Genomic DNA, 23,841 nt, shown 5'->3' on the forward strand with positions numbered 1-23,841 from the left:
ACATGGACCCCTCCTCCCACAGCTGAGGAGCAATGGGGGAAGGAAGTGTGTGGGAGAGGGTGGAGATTCCTGAAGCTGGGGAAGGTTTCTGGGGGTGGTTCTGATCCAGGCCCCACTGCTCCTTGCAGGGGAAGAGGAAGTCCAGTACTCCCCAACCCAGCAGGGACTAGCAGCTAAGCCCAGTGCAGGGTAGGAGCCACTGGATGGGGCATCCCCAGCCCCGCCCCCATGGTCATTTACCTCTCTGCCAGCTGCTCCAGGCACCCGAAACAATGTGCCTGCACTGCTGGGGAGGGGTGTGACACCACTCTTGAGGCATCTCTTTGCTTGCCTGTCAGAAGTCATTTTTTGGCGGGAAAGCAAAGAAATCTGCGGGGGAAATGAATTCTGTACAAATGCAGTGGCACAGAATTCCCCCAGGAGTAACAGATATTATATTCAGACCCCCACCCGCCCCCATTTATGAGAACATTAGAATTGCGAAGTCAAACATGCAAAAATTAGGAAATATGTTTTCCTGTGCAACCGTAATGATAAAAATCTCTAATTAAATGGTCGCATACAGTTATTACTCATTCAGTGGCACTGAACTTTCTCAAGATTTTAAAAAAGCAAACTGAAAAAAACTCCATCATGTGGAACTATAGTGATGCCTACATAGTTCATTAGGATGGTTGGGACCTTTAGAGTACCTGGCAGCAATAGTAGACTGTTATCCTATAAGTGGACCAACCAAAAGGGGAAGGCACATATATTTGACTCTTTAATCCTGTTCCCCACTTGTCCCTACCACCCATGCTTTTATTACTTCACCCTTGCTTCTACATATGCTTCAATGACTAATTAACATTTTGATAAATGTCATATTTGTTAACAAAGAATGAAAACCTCCCCCCTTTCAATTAAGGCTTATGCTCACAACAAACATATTCTGAGACACACGAAAGATCTTCAACAAAACCAGGGAACTTCAGATATAAAAGAAGCAAAAACAAAAAATAAAAATACAGCACCATAAGCCCAATTCTTGAATAATCTTTTTTAAATCACCTTTCAAAGGGCTACCCTGCATTTTCTAGCCCCATCCACCTGTCCATGTATTGTCTTTTAAACAATATTATGCCAATGAAGAATAACTGAAAATTGAAAGACGGAAAAAAAGTTGATCTATTTCTAGTTGTTCATCTTTGTCTCATTAAGAAAAACAGAACTGAATGAATGCCTCCCATTTCACAACTGGTTTAGACAGTACTACACAGGAACCATAAAAAGGAGGACAAGAAGTGCCATTATGAGCTGCTTGACAAAAAGTATTGTTTTCAGACCATACAAAATATACAGAAAAATAAAAAACAAAAAGTAAACTATGCATTGCTACAAGTTTCTCATCCTTCGTGCTTGCCTGAGCCATGAAAAAAGCAACACAATGCAAAACAGAAGTACAAGATCACTGAGCACTTTCCAACACATAAAACTGATTTAACCAGAAATCATATTGTTTCCAGATATATTTAATTTTTTAAAAAACCGCAAATCTTTAACATGTCTGTCAGGAAATATTAAACAAGCAGCATTTGCAGAGAAGTAATATAGAGAAAAATCTGTCACAGAAAGAAAAACATCCCTGTAGTTAGCTTCTCCGTAAAACATATTTTGCTTCATGAGATAAAAAATATAGTTAATGGTATTAAAATCCAAAGGACTTGGAAAATAAACTACTCCATATCCTAACCTTTATATTTCCATATTATTGTGTTCCAAGTGGATAAACAGCTTCAGGACGACAGCTGTCAGGAAGAATTACTTTTATATATTTCTTCTGCATGAGCTCAAGACATAATAGGTTTCAGGCTGTTTGCAGTGTCTTTAGCAACGTGACTACTGATTTGAATATGTCTTTTGATGTGTTTTGTTTGTTAGTTCTAGATCGCTGCAACATCAACATGGGGTGGGCACTGCACTTCCACTACTCTATTCTGGCCTAAACATGTCAGATGCTATTACATTGCCTATTTTTCAGTTGCATTAAATAATCCCCAAATATTACAAAGAAAAATAAAATTTTAATTCTATAAAGTTTTGCTCCTTCAGTAAAATTAACAAAAAGGGAAATAAGTAGCTCATCTTTTGTCTTTTTAACTCCATTCACAAATGTGTATTATACCACGTCTCCAGTATAACAACTTAAAATGAGATGACGATGATTTATCCTTCTAAAAGTTTGGTTAGCTGGTACCGCTCGATGGAGCGGATTATATTAAGGTGAGAAATCCCTTCAGGATTTTGAGGTCACAGCAAAATGCAGATGGCAGAGAGGTGAATGCTCCCCTCTACCCTGGAGAAATGTCTCACTCTCCAGCTCTCAGTTGCCTAACACTCCAGCTCTACTTTCCAGGTCACGAAATGACTATTACAATGAATTTGTGCACTTTCCACACTTAATTCTGTTGCAAACTAAATTAATGGTAACATTAAAAAATAAAAACAAAAACTCTACACACAAAAGAAAAAATTCAAAGACAGAAGTTTTAATTGGATTAATTAAAATGAGCAGTCTGGTACGAAGCTATTCAAGTTATTATTGACCTTTAACAATCAGGTTAAAATGCTGCTAATTATGTCTTGCAACGGAAGAGTCAGTCTGTTTTAAGATTCAGTTATTACACATTTGAGGTAAAATTTAGGTCCAGCAATCTACAGGGCCCAGATTAATATATTTGTAATGTAATGGCCTAGTCAGAGCAATGAAAAGTAAATTAAACCTATTTTAATAGATGTGCAATTGGTTTATATTGAAGTTATTCCTCTGGGATTTACTAATTTTACTTTTCAGGGAGTCCTATCATAGTGAGTGAACTCTAATGTTAAATTAAAATTATAAAGGTTGCCTATCTTCAATTTTCTAGAAATTCAGGACAAAATTATAGCTTTCTAATAGAAGGAAAGGGTGATCCTAAACATTTAAGTGTGTTGCAAACAGGAAACTGAAAACAGCATGGCTTCAATGCAATTCTGTGAAATGTGAATTTGGAAAATATAACAATGGGCACTTCAGAAAAAAGATGAAAACAAATCTTGCTCGTTGTACACTTGTTATTAAAGTGAAAACTCACAAATGAACCCTTAGTATTTATCACTTAAAACTGTATTTCTTGGTAAGAAAATACATACCTTCGTAAGTCTTTGGGGGCAATAAAGCCAATAATTCATAAAGTCTGTGCCTGTAAGTCATTGCTGGTATTTTTAAAGCATTTCCATATATTTTATGCATTGAAGGGAGCCTTGAAAAAATACAGAAGACACATGACATATGTTAAAGAGAGATAAAGGGTTATGTCACAATTTTCAGTTACAGATTTGCTTTAATTTGTACTGTAATTCGTATTCACCACCCTTGAGGCTACATACATTAGAGATGCTGCCTAATTTGCAATGCCAACATACCAACAAGCAGCTTACATTTCTATTAACTCATGAAACCCTGGTTTCCTATTCCCAAGCTGTATTTTTATGCACTATTATAGAAATATGAAAAGCTGTTATATTGTCTTGTACTTTACATGTCTTTCTTGCAGTTAACCTTTTTGTAGTTTTGTCCCACCATGGTCTAGCTTAGATCCAAAAGCTATTAGACATTAATGATCTCGAGTGACAGAACAGTTAAAATACTGAACACAAAGGAGGGGAAAAACACAACTTTGAAATTGAAGAACAACATAAATACAAAAAGTGTCCATTTATAAACCATTTCTGTCTCTAGAGTAATTTTGCACTGTGTATATATTTGTTTTACGAAATGGAACAGATGCACACTTAAATACTATCCTGCTATGTGTATAAATAGCACAAAAAATGTTATCCAGGTATGTGCATAAACAAGAAAATGTCACTATTAGTGTTGTACTTGATTGCAAAAACAATAAAAAATAAAAATATTGCGGACAAACATGGTGTCAGACGAAAAAAAAAGTTATTTCATGTTTTGTTTCTTAGCATGACATGCAACACACAAGACATAGGGCTTGTATTTAGAGCCCTGTGCAGATACAAAATTTGTATTTGCAGCCGTTCTGCAAAAATGGTCTATGGATATCTGCAAATTTGTAGGGCTCTACTTGTCTTCATTACAACAGTTATCTTGAGTAACTGGAGCTAGCCTAGCTTGAGTGAGAGCATGAGAGTGACCACAATGAGAAACACTCAAGCTACACAAAGTAATTTGATTAGCATCTGAGTAACTGGATTAGCCACTGAAGAGTAACTGTAGCTTGAGTTGCTGCATCCCCACTGCATTATTAGCTGCAGCATCAGCTGTACCGGAACTTCAACTTCTAACCCTACAGCCCTAACCCTCACTCACGATGGGCTGGATAACTTGATCTTAAAACACCACGTAACATGAGCTAGAAATTTGTGTGTGTGTGTGTGTACATGAGTCGAGTTAGGCACAGAACTTGAATTATAGCTTGAGCTACCAGTACAGTGAAGGCAAGTCCATAGTACTGTACCAGTTTGTTTACATCACTGCTATAGCTTTTGTACTCTGTAAGATAACACTTTAAAAGTCTATTTATCTGTCTAAACAATCCATCATATCAGGAAGATACCAGAGGAATATTCTACAGCACTTTCTAACATAAAATTATGGCTTACTTTCATTTAAAAACATAATGATGCATTTACCGTGTCAATAAATCCACAGCACATGGGAGGGGAGGAAGTAGTCTCTGAACAACTTCATCAGTAAGAAGACCACCACAATAGGAAACAAAGGTTTTGATAGCTAAAAAAAGAAACGGATTGTAACTTAGTAGAATTTATTTAACTGAAAATTACATACAATTATAGCATGGCTCATTTCAAAATAGAGCAAATAGAGAAAATACTTATTGCACTATTGACCTAGGATTTTAAAGACAAATAGAAAAAAATAACTGATTAAAATGGAAACTGCATGTTTTCAGCACCTCTAAAAGTCAGGCCACATCTTCTGGCAGCATAAGCTGCATCTCCACTGGGGGTGGTGATAACTGGAAAACCCTTTCTAGTGTAGACAAGGCCTTAGGTTTCTAACTGACCATGTCACTTTCGAAAATTATTTTCTACACCTCCGTCAAATTTGACAGGAGAGAAAAATGTCCAATAGATTAGTATTTAAAAATCCTCAAGTAAATAACTTCTTCCCCAGTCAATGTGTATTACCAAAGATTCTCATTCACTACTTAGCTACATCATTTTGCAATATTAAAATTTTTATTAATTTTATTTGAAGCAAAGCACCTAATTAAGTAGGCTTACAAACTAATATGCTTTTGTTCTGGGAAAACATTTTTAAAGGACATGAATAAAATTCAGTTAAGAACACATATCTCCCAGGCCATATCTGTATCTTGTAGCTTCATCTTGCACAACATTTCCAAGATCTAACCTCTTTTCTGTGCCCATACCACTAAAAATCTTGTCCAAATCTGATCATCTCATCCATTGACTTCTGTTATCTCCTCCTCTATGTCCCGGATGCCTGCAACCTTGTCCCCCTTCAAGTTCATTCAAGATGCAGCCATTAAAATAATCTTCTGGCTTGTCATCTGGACTACATCAGCATTCTCTTTAAGTCCTTCTTTTCCCACGGCATCAAACACAAACTTCTTGCGTCACTTTCTAAGCTTAGTCCTAACTAGAGCTTAAAGTAGTCTGAAAAAAGGGGACTTCCACCATCCCCACATCTGCCCATCCCCCTGTCTAGCAATTAATTCTGACCGTCCAGACCCCTTATCAGTTTTGTTCCCTCCAGTCCCCGATCTGTTCCATCTCCACACCTGTTTTTCCCCCTCCAGACCCAATCTGTTCTGCTCCCCAGCCTCATCTCCTCTTCCTCCAGGTATTGGGGTTTTTCATTCCCACCTCCCAGATCTATGGGAGCCTGCAGCTGGATCCCCTCTCTCCCTTCCCTAGAAGGCTGGATGTTGCCCAGAGGGAGCAAGAGGAGAAGCAGAGGTGCCATCCCATCACTCACTAGAGGAAGAAGTGAAGGGGAAAGAGAGAATAGAGCCGCTCTGAGCTGCTGGGCTCTTTCTGTTCCCTCCTCCCCGCCATGCCCCGACCCCCACGTTGGGTTGTTGGCGGGGGGGGCGGCGGGAAAAGAAGAGAGCTCCACCTCCTTCTTGTTCCTATGCGGTGGGTAAGTGGGAAAAACAGCCAAACATGGTATTAAAAATGTGCACCCCAGAGCAATACAGGCTTGCCTCCAGAATTTTTATATCCTGGGCCTGCAGGTTATTTTGACCTGCTGCACTTTTAAAGCACTGGTCCAAATCTACCTATTCAACTTATTATTTATAATAATCACTCATTATTTATCATTCCTCGCCTTGGCTCTGCTGCCAGATAGCCTGAATCTCCCAACTTCTCCGCTTCTCTGACAAGCACATCCATTGTTTCTCCCATGACTTTCAAGTAGAAGAAACTCCCAGTCAAAATCTGTACAGCCACCACCAAATTCTTCCTCAAAACTTCTCTTTAATAAGGCTGTCGATTAATCACAGTTAATACACGCGATTAACTCAAAAAATTAATCGCGATTAATCACAGTTTTAATCGCACTGTTAAACAATAGAATACCAACTGAAATTTATTAAATATTTTGGGTGTTTTTCTACATTTTCATATATATTGTATTCTGTGTTGTAATTGAAATCAAAGTGTATATTATCTTTTATTACAAATATTTGCACTGTAAAAATTATAAAAGAAATAGTATTTTTCAATTCACCTCATACAAGTACTGTAGTGCAATCTCTTTCCCATGAACGTGCAAGTTACAAATGTAGATTTTTTTTTGTTACATAACTACACTCAGAAAGAAAACAATGTAAAACTTTGGGGCAAGAAGTCCACTCAGTCCTAGTTCTTGTTCAGCCAATCGCTCAGACAAACAAGTTTGTTTACATTTACAGGGGATAATGCTGGCCCTCTTCTTATCTACATCACAAGAAAGTGATAACAGGCATTTGCATGGCACTTCTGTATTCTGCATTGCAAGATATTTACGTGCCAGATATGCTAAACATTTGTATGTCCCTTCATGCTTTGGGCACCATTCCAGAGGACATGCTTGCATGTTGATGATGCCGCTTAAAAAGATAATGCATTAATTAAATTTGTGACTGAACTCCTTGGGGGAGAATTGTATGTCCCCTGCTTTGGTTTACCCACATTCTGTCATATATTTCATGTTCTAGCAGTCTCAGATGATGACCCAGCACATGTTGTTCATTTTAAGAACATTTTCACTGCAGATCTGACAAAATGCAAAGAAGGTACCAATGTGAGATTTCTAAAGATAGCTACAGCACTGGACCTAAGGTTTAAGAATCTGAAGTGCCTTCCAAAATCTGAGAGGAATGAGGTGTGAAGCATGCTTTCAGATGTCTTAAAAGAGCAACACTCCGATGCGGAAACTACAGAACCCGAACCACCAAAAAAGAAAATCAACCTTATGCTGATGGCATCTGACTCAGATAATGAAAATGAACATGCACTGTTTTGGATTGTCATCAGCATGGACGCATGTCCCTTGGAATGGTGGTTGCAGCATGAAGGGACATATGAATCTTTAGAGCATCTGGCACATAAATATCTTGCAATGCCAGCTACAAAAGTGCCATGAGAATATGTCTTCTCACTTTCAGGTGACATTGTAAACAAGAAGCGAGCAGCGTTATCTCCAGTAAATGTAAAATTGTTTGTCTGAGCGATTGGCTGAACAAGAAGTAGGACTGAGTGGACTTGCAGACTCTAAAATTTTACATTGTTTTATTTATGAATGCAGTTATTTTTTGTACAAATTTCTACATTTGTAAGTTCAACTTTCATGATAAAAAGATTGCACTACAGTACTTCTATTAGGTGAACTGAAAAATACTACTTCTTTTGGTTTCTTTTTTTTTTTTACAGTGCAAATACTTGTAATCAAAAATAAATATAAAGTGAGCACTGTACACTTTGTATTCTGTGTTGTAATTGAAATCAATATATTTGAAAATGTAGAAAACATCCAAAAATATTTAAATAAATGGTATTCTATTAACAGTGCGATTGTGTGATTAATCCCAATTATTTTAATTACTTGATTGAGATTAATGTTTTTAATTGCTTGACATCCCTACTCTTTAATAATGCGCGTAGAAAACTGTAACTGATAACAGGCAAGCAGGTGGGGAGTTGTGTATCCTGCTATTCCCCGCCCCATTATATTTGTTACCCCATCCTCTCCACCCCAACCTAGCCCACGTTTCTGTCATCCACCTATTATATCTTGTCTTGTAGAATATAAGCTATTTGGGGAAGAGACTCTCATTTATCAGATATTTGTAAAGTACCTAGGATAACAGGGTCCAACCTGATTGAGGCCATTAGGTGTTATTGCAACATAAATAAAAAATAATAAAAAGATGCGCAAAAGTTATTACATTGGTTGTTGTTTTGGAAATAAAACATCAGGATGAGAAAAAAATATCCACCACAAGGGTTACCAACATAATCCGACAGACACACACACACATAGTCTATTATGAAGGTAATTGAAAACAAGCATAAATTCTGCACTGATGGTTTTCTTTATGATGTCTGAAGGACAAATAATCAGAGAGAGAGAGAGAGAGAGAAAATATGCAAAACTTTGCTTACCACAGAGAGCACCAGCACGGCCTTCCAATGTCACTTGCCATGTAAATGAATCTCCCCGACTCCTCTCTGTTTCTAGATCTTTAGGAGATAGTGGAAAGACACACTTCCACAGTAATAGCATTCTTGGGAGATAGTGCTGGACAACAGCAGGACCTGTAAGTTTTAACAACAGCCAATTACAAATCTGAGGAACCATAAAGGTAAAATATTAAATCAGCTTACCTATGTTCAAAAAGGTCTCTACTGTTTCCTCCACCCATCCTTGCATTATTCCTTAACCTACTGCCACTGTACCCCATTTTGTACAGAAGAACATGCCCACTGTTATTGTTAAGGTTGTGTCTCCCAAATTCATTATAAACCTGTTATTTAGCTTTAGCCAAAGTTTGGCAAATGTGGACTCAGCTGAGGAACAACATAAAAGAAAAAAATTCATTTGGTGGAGATGTTCAGAAATGCAAAATTTCTGAGCACAGGTTGGTGTATAGAGATCTCTCTCTTATCACAGGGAAATAGAGGATTGGTGGACAGAAGTAACAGGTTCAAATGTTGAAAGGAGGCAAGGAACATGCAAAGAGACACAAAAAGACTTAGTGAGGGCTTGAACAATGATTTAAATATCAGGGTCAATACTCTGACAATATTAAGCATGATTAGAGTTCAATAACATTTCATGTGCCTGACAGATTCAGTGAGGATCTTGATATCCTCCTCATCTTGCCCTGACACACATATTATACCAAACAATTCTGAACATTTACAGTCATGACATAAAATGTTACTGGACTAATCTTGCAAATTATCTTTCATATTTAAGTAGTATTGGTCCAATCCTGCCATTGTTCTGCAGGCAGAACTCCCACTAAGTTAACAGTAAGTTTTAAGGTAACAAACAATGCTTTTATGCATCTTTTCTTATCAGAGATTTAAATTTATGTTAATTATTTTTACTATGAAATATTAAAGGCAAATGAAGGACCACAAGTATTAAAACTAGTCATATGGATTTACCAAAAGACATACTTTAATTTACTCTTATATGTACTTTAAGAAACCTATTACCTAATGTCATAAGAGAAGCTACCAACAGCCATCCAGCCTGCGTTCGTTGTATTGAAATGCGACTATTTTGAGAAGCAGAACACAGTAAATCCTCTGCTACTGTCATGATTACCTATTCAAAATTTGAAAAACAAAAAGCATCACTACCTTTGTAATTGTACACAGAAATCAAATACAACGTGAAGAAAAAATGCTAATGATTGTTTCTAATAATTTAGGGCCTGATTTTGCCAGGCTACAGGACGGAACTATTCAGGAGACAGGCTGGCTTGGTGTGTAAGCAGATCAAGAGAAATGTTGTGCCCCAGTACAGCAAGTTCACTAGGGCCCTGGTACAATGCCCTCCCTTCCACCCCCACTGTGTGCAAGGACAAAAACCAAGTACTACCCTCATCCCACTTCTGTAGGAGCAGTACTATTCCCTATTCTCAGGGAGTCTCTTCCATAGATGAAACTGGTGTTGGAATTAGTTAAGGGTTTTAACCATCTTATATAATTTCTACCTTGGACTAGTGGAAGTTTTGGCAGAATGGATATATGGATAAGTTTTATTTTGTACAGTGGTTAGTCACCTAAAGGCATAGGAAGGTGTTAACTCAATTTAGTCTGTGGTAAGTGAATGTACTTCCAGGAAACTTATTTATAACACAGTGAGCAAAGCAACAGATCTGTGGATGTACTGCCAATTAGTTTTATAAAAGAAGATCATTTTCTTTGGCAAAACGTAGTGAGCTTCAGTTGTATTGTGGACTAACACAGCCTTTTCTTACTCAACAATGCAGTTGTGATGTTCATGGGAAAGGGAAAAATAATGGTAACCTGCCAACTTAGCATACTTGCAAGTCAGGCCAGGGTTATACAAGCTTTAATCTTCAGAGGAAGTTTCACTGGCTTCAAACAGAACGGACTGATTTACAATTCTGAATACATAACTGGTCTCAGGAAGTTTACTCTCAAATTACAGTCTCCCTCCTCTTTCCAATTTCTCTAAGCCAAAGCTCTTTAGAATCAACCTTCATTCCAAGAAGCAATAGCGATATGTGGTGGGCAGACCTCAATCTTAATGCAAAAATATTCATAAAATTATTATAACTTACATTAATATCAGGTTGTTAAAACCTTGTTTGCATCTTTATTGAATGAATATTTATAACTACAAATATGTTATAGCCAGGATGCTCGAAAATATAACAATATCTGGGTTAGTTTAGTTACTTATATTCAGCCTGGTTAAACAAATTCGAGGAGGTATCTGTTTCTGTCTCCCATGAGCAAGCAAACATCCAGAAGATAGCCCTCCTTAGCCATAAAACCATGCTTATTAGCTTTAAGAGTGTTATTCAAACTCAGGAAAGCTGCATTTTAAACTTTACCTTGCTTTAACTTTTATACTATTTTCCTTTGTGCTATGTTTAAAAGATATACTGGTTATTGAAATCTGTGCTTTGTACAAAATATTTAATAGTAGTCTAATTGCTGTAACAAATTGTAACTAAGTAGCTTAGGTAAAGAAACAGACCTTAAGAGTGTCTTATCTAGACCAAGACACCAATTAAAATAAAAAAAAATGACTGTGAAAAGGAATGTATGGTTGTATTGTCAGACCAATAAATCTAGGTGTAAAGTCATTTGTTTGTTTTTTTATTTCCTCATGGAAAAACTTCTAAGTAAACCCATACAAAGAATCCTAGAAGTATTTCTTGCTGAAATGAATTTTATAATCTCTAAAAACTTCATTCATAAAAGCATTGAGGAAAAACACTATAGTTGGAAATATTTTTTTTGTTTATTTTCTAAATGTTCAAGTGGCAAACACCTGAAATGCATACTTGCAAATGTGTTTGCTAAATGAAAATCTCTTAATACCATTGCTATTTAAATGGTAAAATGTGTTGTGTATTAACCTAAAATTTAATGACCTTGATAAACTGATTGCTAATGAAAGAAGCCATTTGAGTATAGAGTATTTATATTAATGGGAATTAATTAATTAATTAATTGCTGGCAGTGCTCAAGCAGCTCTCTCACCCAACTCAGGAAGATGAAGAATCATCTCTCCAAAAACTGTAATAAAGAATCAACAATTTCTTTTACAGTTATTTAAGCTCAAGACTATTTATAAAGTTATTTAATTTTAAAAGACCGGTTTGAGAACAAAAAACTTTATATAAAAGATTAGGAGTGTTTGTAAATTTTGAAAATAGAATTTCATTTGCTGTTGAACTCTAATACAACTGATGGAATATCTCAGAAAATGAGTTGAAAAAAAAAGAGAAAAGTTAAACACTAACTTTTAATTTATCTGATGCTTTCCCAAAGAAAGGAAGCTAGAAATCTGGCATATTCATTAAACAGACTGCATACCTCAGGAGCTGAAGGTGTCACCTAAGCAAACCCCAGAAGCATGGAGGCAATGAGTGACTGCAACCAAGTTGGAGTCTAAACAAGTCTGAAAGAGGTGTGTTCTCTTATAATTTAATGGAAATAGGAAGGAGAAGAGTATAAAAAAGGGGCGTATCCCTCACATACACACACTGCTAACCTGCTTAAACAGCAACTTACCCTGTCCATCTCTACTCTGCAATTAGCAAAAGTTAACAGACTGAATATTTACTAGGGTTATGACACCATGGATCTTCTTTGAAAAAAATATGTAATTCAGAAATGTTACACTACCGGATCAGTGGTTTAAATGACTAAATTTATGGGGTAAAGAAAATAGCATTATTATGTGTGTTCTTGGGGATCCTTTTCTTCCCAATAAAAGAAACTACTACATCAATATTTTGAGAAAAAAATATTAGTGTTCCAATCATGAGACAAAAAAATCAGCGTTGTAAAATCACAATTAAATACGAAATACATTTGAGACACTTCAGGAAGGAGCACAACAGAACTGCTTTCAAGTAAATTGGTAGGATCGTTACCTTCCCTTTTCCATGTGGAATTCCTAATGGGCAGTGTTTTACTGCTCCCAATAGAGCAGCAACAGCAAAACTATATCCAGTCACTGCTTCAGGGGAGGACTTAAGGGCACTAAGCCGCTCAATGCAGCGATCCAAAAGTGGAGACACATAGGATGGCAATGCTACAGCAATGCAGCGTAGACACCAAGCTGCTGCTAGTCGAACTGAAACACTGGGATGAAGAATAACTGAAATTACTGCATCCAGGACCCCTGAAAGAAAAAATAAATATACTTAAGACATGGACAAAGCAGTCTGGCTGATGAGTAAGAAGAGTGTCTAAAGGCATGTATGTGTATTCACTGAGGGATAGTGAATGTCACTTTTCAAGCATGTGCTAATCTTTAAACAGTGAGAAGTGCTAATAAGAGAGATTTCACATTAAATGTCATCAATCTAAAATATTTTATTACTTTAAAAAAGTTAACCCAGCTGAGGAGCAGTTGGATGAAACTAAATTCTGGAAAGATTGAAGTGGTGCTAATGGAGAGAGGGGAAAACTTTCAAAAAACCTTGACCTCTTTGTAACACCACCCTTGTGCCATTAAGACAACCTGCAGCCATGGTGTATATCTAGACTGTATACTGCTTATGGACACCATAACAGCCAAAGCTGCAAAAGAATGGCGATTTCCATATACAGACAGCAAGAATATTACACCTCCTTTTATCAGATTCAGACTTGGCTGCAGTGATCCACGCACTTGTGACCTTCAAGAATGATCATGTTAAGTATGAAACAGCTGACTTCAAAAGCTATGGCTACAATTAATTCAAAACATAGAAGTCCCTCTGTTCAACAATTAAGACCTCAACAATCCAGCTGTCTGCTCTCTTCCCTGGCTCTCTGTAAGGGACCGGATTTAACACAATTTAAATCTTCTTTGAGACTTTCCCCGGGAACCAGCCAGACTGCTTCATCTTGCTTCATCCTAAACTTCCTTGACAGCTACATTCCATGGAACTATCAACCCAAAAAGTGTTTGAGGAAGAGAAAGAATTTGTTGAGCAATTGGCTCCAAAACTTGGAACACATTCCCAAGAGATGAGAAGGACCCCCAACCTCAGAGCTTTGAGAGTTAAAAGCAAAAACTCATTTTTGATTTAGCTTTTCCACATAACACCATAAAAAAATAAAGTATAAGAAAATAAAAACCACCAGAGACCAGTTGTACCTGCTGTCTGGAAGCTGGGGGGCGGGAAGGGGGGCAGACAGAAGTGAGAAAGGAGGGAAAGGGGAGAGAGAAAGAGAAACATGCCTTATGTATACACTTCAAATGTGTACCTTAAGAGACCACAGTAATGGGCACTACATAAGAACCTAGACCAGAGGTGGGCAAACTACAGCCCGCGGGACCGTCCTGCCCAGCCCCTGAGCTCCTGGCCCAGGAGGCCCGGCCCCTCCTCTGCTGTTTCTCCTTATCTGCTGCCACGCTGCTGCGCAGGCAGTGCTCTGGGCGGTGGGGCTGCACGCTCGTGCAGGGCAGCACAGCTGTGTGTCTGACTCCAGCCAGGAGGCGCGGCTCCAGACATGCTACTCTTAGCAGCATGGTAAGGGGGCCGAGGGGTTGGATATGGTGCAGGGGATCCAGGGGGACAGTCAGGGGCCAGGGGGTGATTGGATGGGGAGGAGGCTGGGGGATGGGGAACATGGGGTGGTTGGATGGAGAAGAGGTTTGGGGGTTGGGTGCAGGGGATGCGGAACGGGGGGGGGTTAGATAGGGGGTGGTGTCCTGGGGGGTGGTTAGGGGTGGGGGTTCTGAGAGGGGCAGTCAGGGGGCAGGAAGTGGGAGCGGTCGGATAGGGGGTGGGGACCAGGCTGTTTGGGGAGGCACAGCCTTCCCTACCCAGCCCTCCATACAGTTTTGCACCCCGACGTGGCCCTCAGGCCAAAATATTTGCCCACCCCAACCTAGACAGATAAACCTACCTAGATTTTATTTTCTTGAATACAAACATAAATTCATTGAAAACATAGATAAGTGCTTCACTACACTAGATCATAATTGCATGTACTTCAATTTGTTCAATGCCTACTCCTTACTGAGAAATAAAGTTGATTGAAACATGAAATGTTATTCCTCCTTAGTGAAGTTTCTATTTAACACATCCCCTCCCCTCCACATCACACTGGTCTATAGCGACAGTGATATAAAATCCTGATAGCTTCTTTATGGCCTATCTAGCCAAGTGTTACATTTACAAATACACAGTTACTTCTTTGGATAAAAGCACTAACTATACTATGCTTCTGTATGTGTAATTTTTCCAGGAGCACTGAGATAACACTAAATTATCAACCCAGACTGCAATATCAAACTCAACATTTCTTATCAATGTCATCATATTTGTACCATTGTTCTAATACATTAAGCAAACATGAAATGTCTACGAAGTGCCTTGGTAAGTAATTACAGGCCTGATCCAGCAAGTAAATCCATGCAGGAAGACCAGTGTCTCTGCATGGATAACAATGCATGGATGATACCTATAATGGATGGATACTAATGCAGCTCTGCATAGATACCAATGTCCACCTGCACAGATCAACTGCATGATTGGAGGTAAAGTATATAACAACAGATCTGGAGTAATGATTTTTAAATCACTAAAGCAAAATAGGATAGACCACTCACTGCACTAAAATGAAAACGTAAGAGCAGGGGTGGCCAACCTGTGGCTACAGAGCCACATGCAGCTCTTCAGAAGTTAATATGCGGCTCCTTGTATAGGCACCAACTCCAGGGCTGGAGCTACAGGCACCAACTTTCCAATGTGCCAGGGGGTGCTCACTGCTCAACCCCTGGCTCTGCCACAGGCCCTGCCCCCACTCTACCCCTTCCCACCCCCTCCCCTGAGCCTGCTGTGCCCTCGCTCCTCCCCCTACCCCTCAGAGCCTCCTGCACGCCACGAAACAGCAGATCAGGAGGTGCAGGGAAGGAAGGGGAGACGCTGATCAGCGAGGCTGACGGTGGGCAGGAGGTGCTGGGAGCGGCGGGGAGGGGGAGGGAGAGAGCGAGCTGATGGGGGGCTGCTGATGTATTACTGTGGCTCTTTGGCAATGTACATTGGTAAATTCTGGCTCCTTCTCCAGCTCAGGTTGGCCACCCCTGCATAAGAGAATAACTAAACATTTCTATTTAAATTTGGTCAAATATATTTACTGAGCACATTGCACAGTGTGTTTTCTCTGAACTAAAATACAACCCTCAGGAGTATATACTTTCAATCTGATATTCAGAGTACATTGTACATTGTGTAACAGTACAGGCAGGAGGTGGTGCAGAGCTGTTTGGGTGATGGTCTTTGAAAGGCTTCATACAAGCAGCACATTTTAGGATAAAAATAGATAAGAAAAAGTGAAAAGTTGGTTATCTGATGCATGAAGAGAGAGTGAGTTTAAGCAAAGAGGAGGAAAATGGGAAAAGGTTACAAAAGGGACTGGTTTAGGAGGGAGGGTCACAAACAGCACAGTAGAAAATGAGAGCAAAGCTGAGATGGAGTTACGCAGAGGCTTGAAGGTGTGGATGAGCTTGAACTTGACAAAGAAAAAGAAAATCTCTTTGGCAGAACGTAATTGCAATCAGAGCAGCAACAAAGCTAGATGATATTAGTAGCAGTGTTCTGACCAGACTGAATGGGTCAATATGATAAGCTGGCACAGCAGAAGGGAGGTTCCAGCAGTCAATGGGAGAGAGAACCAAAGGCTTCAGAAGGAGAAATGGATAGATTTTAGAGATCAAGTGTATGAAGCACCAGTAATTTTCAAGAGCCTGAATGCAGCAGAAGTTTACAAATTTAAAAAAGGAGTGCATTTCTGTCACAGAACCACAGAATCATAGAAATGTAGGGCTGGAAGGGAGGTCCTCAAGTCCAGTCCCCGGAGCTGATGCAGGACCAAATAAACCTAGATCATCATTGACAGGGAGTTATCCAACCTGTTCTTAAAACTTCCAGTGAGGGGAGTCAATAACCTCCCTTGGAAGCATGTTTTGGAGCTTAACTACTCTTTTAGTTACGAAGTTTTTCCTAATATCTAACCTAAATCTCCCTTGCTGCAGATTAAGCCCATTACTTCTTGTCTTATCTTCAGTGGACATGGAGAACAATTGATCACTGTTCTCTCTATAACAGCCCTTAATGTATCTGAAGACATATCAGGTCCCCTCTCAGGTCTTCTTTTCTCAAGACTAAATATGTCCATTTTTTTCAACCTTTCCCATAGGTCAGGTTTTCCAAACCATCTATCATTTCTGTTGCTTTCTACTGAACTCTCTCCAATTTGTTAATATATTTCCTATGTGTTATATCTTTTATCTGTGTTCATATCTTTCCATATGTTAGTCTGAAATATTCTGCAAAAATAAGAATACATTGTTGCGATCAAATCTGCAAAAAAACTCAAGGAAAATATTTTGCAAACTAATCCATTACCTGTACTGGAATCTTGTAGCAATGGTGCAGCAGTAGTGCTTAAACCATGTACGAGACTTCCCAGTTCGTGTAATACACACACAAGAACATGTTGGCTTGCTGTTACGTCTGTTGTACCAATCCGAGTTTCCAAGTTACCATCACTCATTACAACATCTGGTAACACATTAGAAACTGTGAAATCATTGCACATTAAAATAAAATAATAATAAAATACAAAGAGACAGAATAAAGAATGCAATGATATGGTAGCTACATTAGAAATATTCTTCTATCATTAACTGTCTCACATAAGATTCAGAATTTTCAATGGGACTCAGCTGAGACTTTCCATACCTCAATCAAGCTGCCACAGAAAAGGACATTATTTAGTTCCAGGGTAAGTAGTGGGTGGGTGAGAAGAGTAGAAAAACAATCATAAAATAAAAAACACCACATTGCCAATTTAGCAGGTGACAACGAATGGTAGCAACCAAGAACCCTTCCATTTTCAACTAAACCCATGGGGATTTGAATGGGCCATATTTTGACATGGGGTGGGTGCCAGGTTTGATTACCTTCACTATACGGCACTTTAAAAAAAGTAAGAGATGTTTCAAGATAGTTACGCCTATAAGGCAGCAAAGCTAGGAACACATACACAGCAAAATTTAGAGTTAGTCAACTAAATTTTATTTTAGGACACTACAGATTGAACCAGCAGCAAGATATAGGACTATACACCAGTTGAGAATTGGCACAGCAAAGGCATGCTCTAGTCCTCTCACCACACCCTCAATGCTGGAGAAGTAGTTGGCACAGGAGCCAGGCACAGAATGTTATGCCATCTAAAAATCTGCCTTCCACCCAGGGAATTTGCAGATGGCTGGTTGGGCCAGGTTCTGCCATTTTGCACCACCTGAGTAGTATGAAATGGCTGGAGCAGGGAGAGAGAATCTGGCCCCATTTGTAACAATTACAGTTTAAATGTATTTGATCTATTCTGTTATCTGTGTTTTACTGTTAAAAATAATTCTGCTATGTGACAAGTGTAAGAAGTTTTTTTTATTTATTTTTAATCAATAAAACAACCTGAAAAAAAACCCAGAAACTTTTCTCTACATTATTATGGTAATATACCAGAAGTAGAAGTTCTATTTCTGCAGAATCTTCAGAATTAGGGTAGGCAAACAATCATTTTAGCACTGGTTTAAAAAACCAGCCTCCCCCACAAACAGATAATCTTGTTAGTCCCATACCCACAACTTTCTTCAGCTTCCAGATGGCTTGACAAATCTCTTTGGCAGCTGCAATTTGAGCTTTTTCTCCAAGAAGACCTCCTACTGTAGCTCGAAGGATAAATGAAATACAACGGCGACAGCAGATAGCATCCATTTGAGTCTGAATAGCTTTAGGGTGAGACTGAGACACTAGATCTAAAATATGGGAAAGTAAGGAAGAGAAATTCCTTTCAAGCCACTGTCCTCCTAATGTAGAGACAAATACCACATATGCCTGAAAAAGATTTGAAGGAAGTAATATTTAGAATAAAGTCATCTGGAAAATTGCCATTTACATTTACAGAGACATGTAAATGCTTAATATCACCCCGCACTATATCAAAAACAAGGATACCACATTCTCTATAGAAACCATATTTAATTTCCTTTATAGGACAATTTTGTGTATGTTCTCAGTTTTAACTGAGTTGGAAGTTCTTTTGCCTTTCTGATGTAGGACATTTTATCTGTCAATTTAGGCAGTAGTATTTAAAAATTACTTTCAATTAACACTGTACCAGCAGCACTGAATCTGGTCAAACTGCAAGTTAATTCAAGATGCTTGTCTATTTTATTTCATTTCAGTGTGTAAGAAGTGCCAGTTTACCCTGAACAGGCACTTGTTATGTAAAACATTGTGTTTGACCTCCCTGAACAACAGCTTTCAGCTATTTAAAATTCTGCACATGGAGCCCAAATTTAATGTATGAATGCATTTTAAGAACCACGATGTTACAAAACTATAACCCATATCCCTAAGAGAATTTTGTTTTTGCTGGCCTAGATTTAGGGAATATTTGCAGCCATCAGGCACAGCTCTTCATTTTAATGAATTTTAGTTGTTTGTCTTGCAACAGAGGACTCATACAAAGGCTACAGATGTCACAAACAACCAAAAGAAAGAATGCAGAGCCACTTTACAAATCTAATCACCACAAAATCATTTATCTTGCTGCATAATAGAGTTCTTTACAAATGGTTAACAACTGTATGTTTTATATGCACATATTTGCCATCACCATGAAAAGCGAGCACATAAAAATGTGAGTATATATATGAATGAAATTCAACAATAAGAGTTTGCAATGAACAACGTTCACTATAAAAATAGCAATAACCCATGCATATTTTGCCTCATGTCTGATTATAACAACTTCCTTTCTATGCTGTAATTTGTTAAGTACTACAGTTCGTCAGTATGCAGGTTTCCCATTGTCAAGGTTCCCTCCCCACTCTGAACTCTACGGTACAGATGTGGGGACCCTCATGAAAGACCCCCTAAGCTTATTTTTACCAGCTTAGGTTAAAACATTTCCCAAGGCACAAACTTTGCCTTGTTCTTGAACAGTATGCTGCCACCACCAAGCGCTTTAACAAAGAACCGGGGAAAAGAACCATTTGGAGTTCCTCTTCCCCCAGCAATCCCCCCAAGCCCTTATACCCCCTTTCCTGGGGAGGCTTGAGAATAAACAAGTTGAGCACAGACCAGCTTGCGTTTCTTAGGATCCTAGAAACCCAATCAGATTCTTAAAAAACAGAACTTTATTAGAAGAACAAAAAAAAGATATGAGAACAACTCTGTAAGATCAGAATGGAAGATAATCTTACAGGCAGTCAGATTTAAAACATAGAGAATCCGTCTAGGCAAAACCTTATGTTACAAAAAGACACAAAAACAGGAATACACATTCCCTCCAGCACAGCGAATTTACAAGCCAAACTAAAGAAAACCTAACACATTTTCTTGCTAGATTACTTACTAACTTTACAGGAGTTGGAAGGCTTGCATCCTTGATCTGTTCCGGCAAAGGTATACACACAGACAGACAAAAGCCTTTTTCCCCCCACCTCCAGATTTGAAAGTATCTTGTCCCCTCATTGGTTATTTTGGGTCAGATGCCAGCGAGGTTACCTTAGCTTCTTAATCCTTTACAGGTGAAAGGATTTTGCCTCTGGCCAGGAGGGATTTTATAGCACTGTATACAGAAAGGTGGTTACCCTTCCCTTTATATTTATGACACCCATCATTTTACCTGAGGATGCAGAGAAGGAAAACACTAACTAAAGAGTATATTAGTTTGTACCTCTATATTGCTTTTCTTCCTCCAATCTAAAAGCACTTGGCAGATATTAATTAAGCCTCACAACACACCATTGTATTATCTCCACTTTAGAGATGGGAAAACTGAGGAATAGGGTAATTAAATGAACTTGTCCAAGGTCCCGTAGTAAAACAATGGCAGATGAAATCAATTTCATCAGTATGTTTGCAAAAACAAACACCAACTACTGAAATGTGGTTAACCAGAATAAATTGAGATAAATGGAGCAATTAACTGTCTATTATTATAACAAGTGGACTATTTGAGGAACGACAGGGCAAGTGGGATGAATTGAAAACAATTTCTATATTTACTGTAACAACCTACTTTGACTTAAATCTACTATATTTCCTTTCCTTTTGAATGTAAAAAAATGCGCACAGTCAACAATTTTATTTTCATAAATTATTAGTATGTATGAGCAGGGGGTTGGACTAGATGACCTCCTGAGGTCCCTTCCAATCCTGATATTCTATGATTCTGATGAGAACACATCTCCCTATTCCTAATCCCACACACTAATCACTAAACCATAGCACCTAACCTTTTAATTCGAAATATCAGATAATTTATCATCACGATTTAAAATTGTTTCAATATCTACTGTTCAGCAGTTATAGTAAACTGGAGTATGGGCATCTATTCTTAAAGTTTTTTTGCTGATGGGGATTGAACAGAATGATTCAGATGTGCATATTCAGGAGAATTTAATTGAATGTTCAGGATTTGGAATTTATGAGTTATAACCCTCTAGGTAACCAGAAAACACAAATGTTTTCTTAAATCTATGTTGGATGTGAAGTCTCAATTGTTAAAGTTCTTTTTACATTTAAAAAGAGCTATTTAAAATCTTCAGGGTTACATTTTTGAACAAGGGACACAGAGATCCATATGCAAAACTTGCTTACACACGTCTACATTCTGTTTGCACATAAAAATACAAGTCTGGGCTTGCAAAACTTTGCACACAAACTTCTTGGCATAATTTTGGGCACAGATTCAGAAGCTTATTTAATGCTACTGAAATATGGCTCTTGAAATGTGGGTGTCAGGAGAAAAAAATACTACCTGTGTTTAATAAACATCAGCACCATGCGTTTATAACGTCAGTTCTCAACTTCAAGCTCTTTCAGGCAGGAACTGTCTTATTTTATGTTTGTACAGCACTTTGTACTGAATGTACTTAATGTCGAGGACTGGCCACACAACTCAATTTGTCGTAAGTGCTGCACAGCCAATCAAAAATATATTCCTTGAGGCACTTAAAAGCACTTTGTTTAGTAAAACAAAACAGTCACATTTAAATGTAAAGATGAATTTTCCTCAATTTTAGAAAGGCAAGACAAATATTATAAATGGCTTCAATACATATGCCAGATGTCTAAAAAACATGAAAGTCAAAAGAAACCACGTAAAGTTTTTCATGGGTATTAATGTAGATTAAGTTAGAGATAGGGGTAGACTTTATGGGAAGGATAAAAAAAACAATAATGTAGTGGGAATGCCACAACTTAAGGAAAGTTTTCACCGGACTGTGGCAAAAACAGAATACATATTTTATGACAACAAGAACAGCAGAACAGATATGGGAACTGTAGGATTAAGATAATATGGAGAGGCAGTGTGGTAGTAAGATGACTGACAATTTCCTAAATTACTGTTGACAGATATATAAACACACATTGCAGCACTGTCAGACAATAACTTTAATAGCCCTCAAAATTCATCCCAAGGTATTCCAACCTCCCCTCAAACTTTAAATTATATATGATGAACTCAACTCACTTAGCAAACGTATTGTGTTGAATTTGTAAGGAGCTTTGTATTTACCAAGAACATTTACTTGGCAAGTCAAAGTACAGTTTACTGTCTGTACACAAAAAACTGCTTTGTGCTCTAAAAATACTAAATATTCTTGAATACAAAATATTTCCCAGTATTTTAGGAGTTATCTCTGAAGTGCTTCAATTTTCAATAATTTATAATCTATACTTTTATTATTACATGTTGTAAAATGCAACTATTCAACAACTTTGTAATTTATGAGCACTGTTTTATACAGAATTACTTAGGTTTTATCTTCACAAAAATATTGTATTGCTTTAACTGTACTAGTCTGTGAGTAGACCAGATCTTTGCTTGATTCACTACTTTCACATTTTAAAGAAGTGTGCGAGACTTTAAATTTAAAAGCTTTTTCAACAAGTTTCAGTGCAACAGACTAATTTTGTCATTATTTGAAAAAAATACTTTTAACATGGTGCACCTTATGCTCTGGCCCCTGTATCTTCTATTTACCACCAGAAGCACCATCCCTCTTGCTGATGTCTCTGTAGATCATCCCGGAGCCATGTAACAAAAACTGTCAATAGGGATCAACTTCTCGCTGAATTCTACTCCCCGCTCCTTATTTCTCACGAGTTTAAGGGTTATCAAAGATCTCCTCTTAACTGATATGGTCTAAGGGTGATGTGTGTGTAGATATTAAATCCACAACCCAACCCCACAACCTGGCCATCAAAATGCTGAAGGACTATCAAGGGATTAGACTCAATACAACAACGTATAGCTTATTAACCCCTTTCTATGACGCTCATACAAGAGATTTGATAGAGGAAGTTCAGCTGCCAATGTTCTGAACTGTGTCCCCCATAGTGGAGGTGACACAATATTAAAAAGGTCCTGTCTTTGAGCTGATGGGAGTAGAAAACGGATTCATCTATCCAGGCCCCCTTCAGAAGGGTAGGAGGCTTGGAAAGAGTGTAGTCTTTCAGATTCCGCAGGACATTCTTAGCAGCAGTTAAGGGGAATAACTGATTGAATATTGACTGAAAAATGAAAACAGTAACAGGGAAAGCAACAGGTGACAAACCTTGACATCTCTGACAAAGCTCTACCTACCTTTCTCAGGCACACATTACTAAAGTGCTAAGATCCGGTAATTATGACCACACTATTCATAAGAGGAAGAAAACTCCAATAACCTCTTATTAAAGGGAATGGGAGTATTGCTTGATTAAGGATCACCAAATATAGGTGTATGAAAATAATTCTGTTTATGATGCACAAGAAAGAATACAATCCATCTCACATCCTCTGAGCAGCACTAGGTCTGCAGAGCTAGAAGTAGTAGAAAAGTAAAATCTTATTTCTGTTACTATAGCAAGCAGCAATGACCCTGTATACCTACAATGATCAGATGTAATGAATAAGATGCTGCCTTTCTTACAATCACTTCTCAGAGTAGAACCACTTTTTCAACCTGAGTATGAGCCAAATTAACAGAGAAAGCAAGAGAACATTTTGAATGTTCTCTAATACTGGCACTAT

At 38.1% G+C, this 23,841-nt stretch overlaps 1 protein-coding gene across 13 annotated transcripts in view; it reads right to left on the reverse strand.

Annotated features, from left to right (window-relative positions):
- Window positions 1–23,841, reverse strand: part of HEATR5A (HEAT repeat containing 5A) — a 128,324-nt gene that overhangs the window by 81,189 nt on the left and 23,294 nt on the right. For 12 of the 13 annotated variants that reach the window (XM_048852593.2, XM_048852589.2, XM_075129748.1 and 9 more), the window contains 7 exons: window positions 18,389–18,644; window positions 17,151–17,306; window positions 12,678–12,928; window positions 9,751–9,862; window positions 8,689–8,841; window positions 4,684–4,783; window positions 3,172–3,281 (listed from right to left, as the gene is read on the reverse strand). In XM_048852593.2, the coding sequence (XP_048708550.1) occupies window positions 3,172–3,281; window positions 4,684–4,783; window positions 8,689–8,841; window positions 9,751–9,862; window positions 12,678–12,928; window positions 17,151–17,306; window positions 18,389–18,644 (1,138 nt within the window). The remainder of the gene's footprint in view (window positions 1–3,171; window positions 3,282–4,683; window positions 4,784–8,688; window positions 8,842–9,750; window positions 9,863–12,677; window positions 12,929–17,150; window positions 17,307–18,388; window positions 18,645–23,841) is intronic. The other variant, XM_075129747.1, reaches the window with a different exon arrangement.

Source organism: Caretta caretta, chromosome 6, assembly GCF_965140235.1.
Source record: "Caretta caretta isolate rCarCar2 chromosome 6, rCarCar1.hap1, whole genome shotgun sequence".
Taxonomy (NCBI): domain Eukaryota; kingdom Metazoa; phylum Chordata; order Testudines; family Cheloniidae; genus Caretta; species Caretta caretta.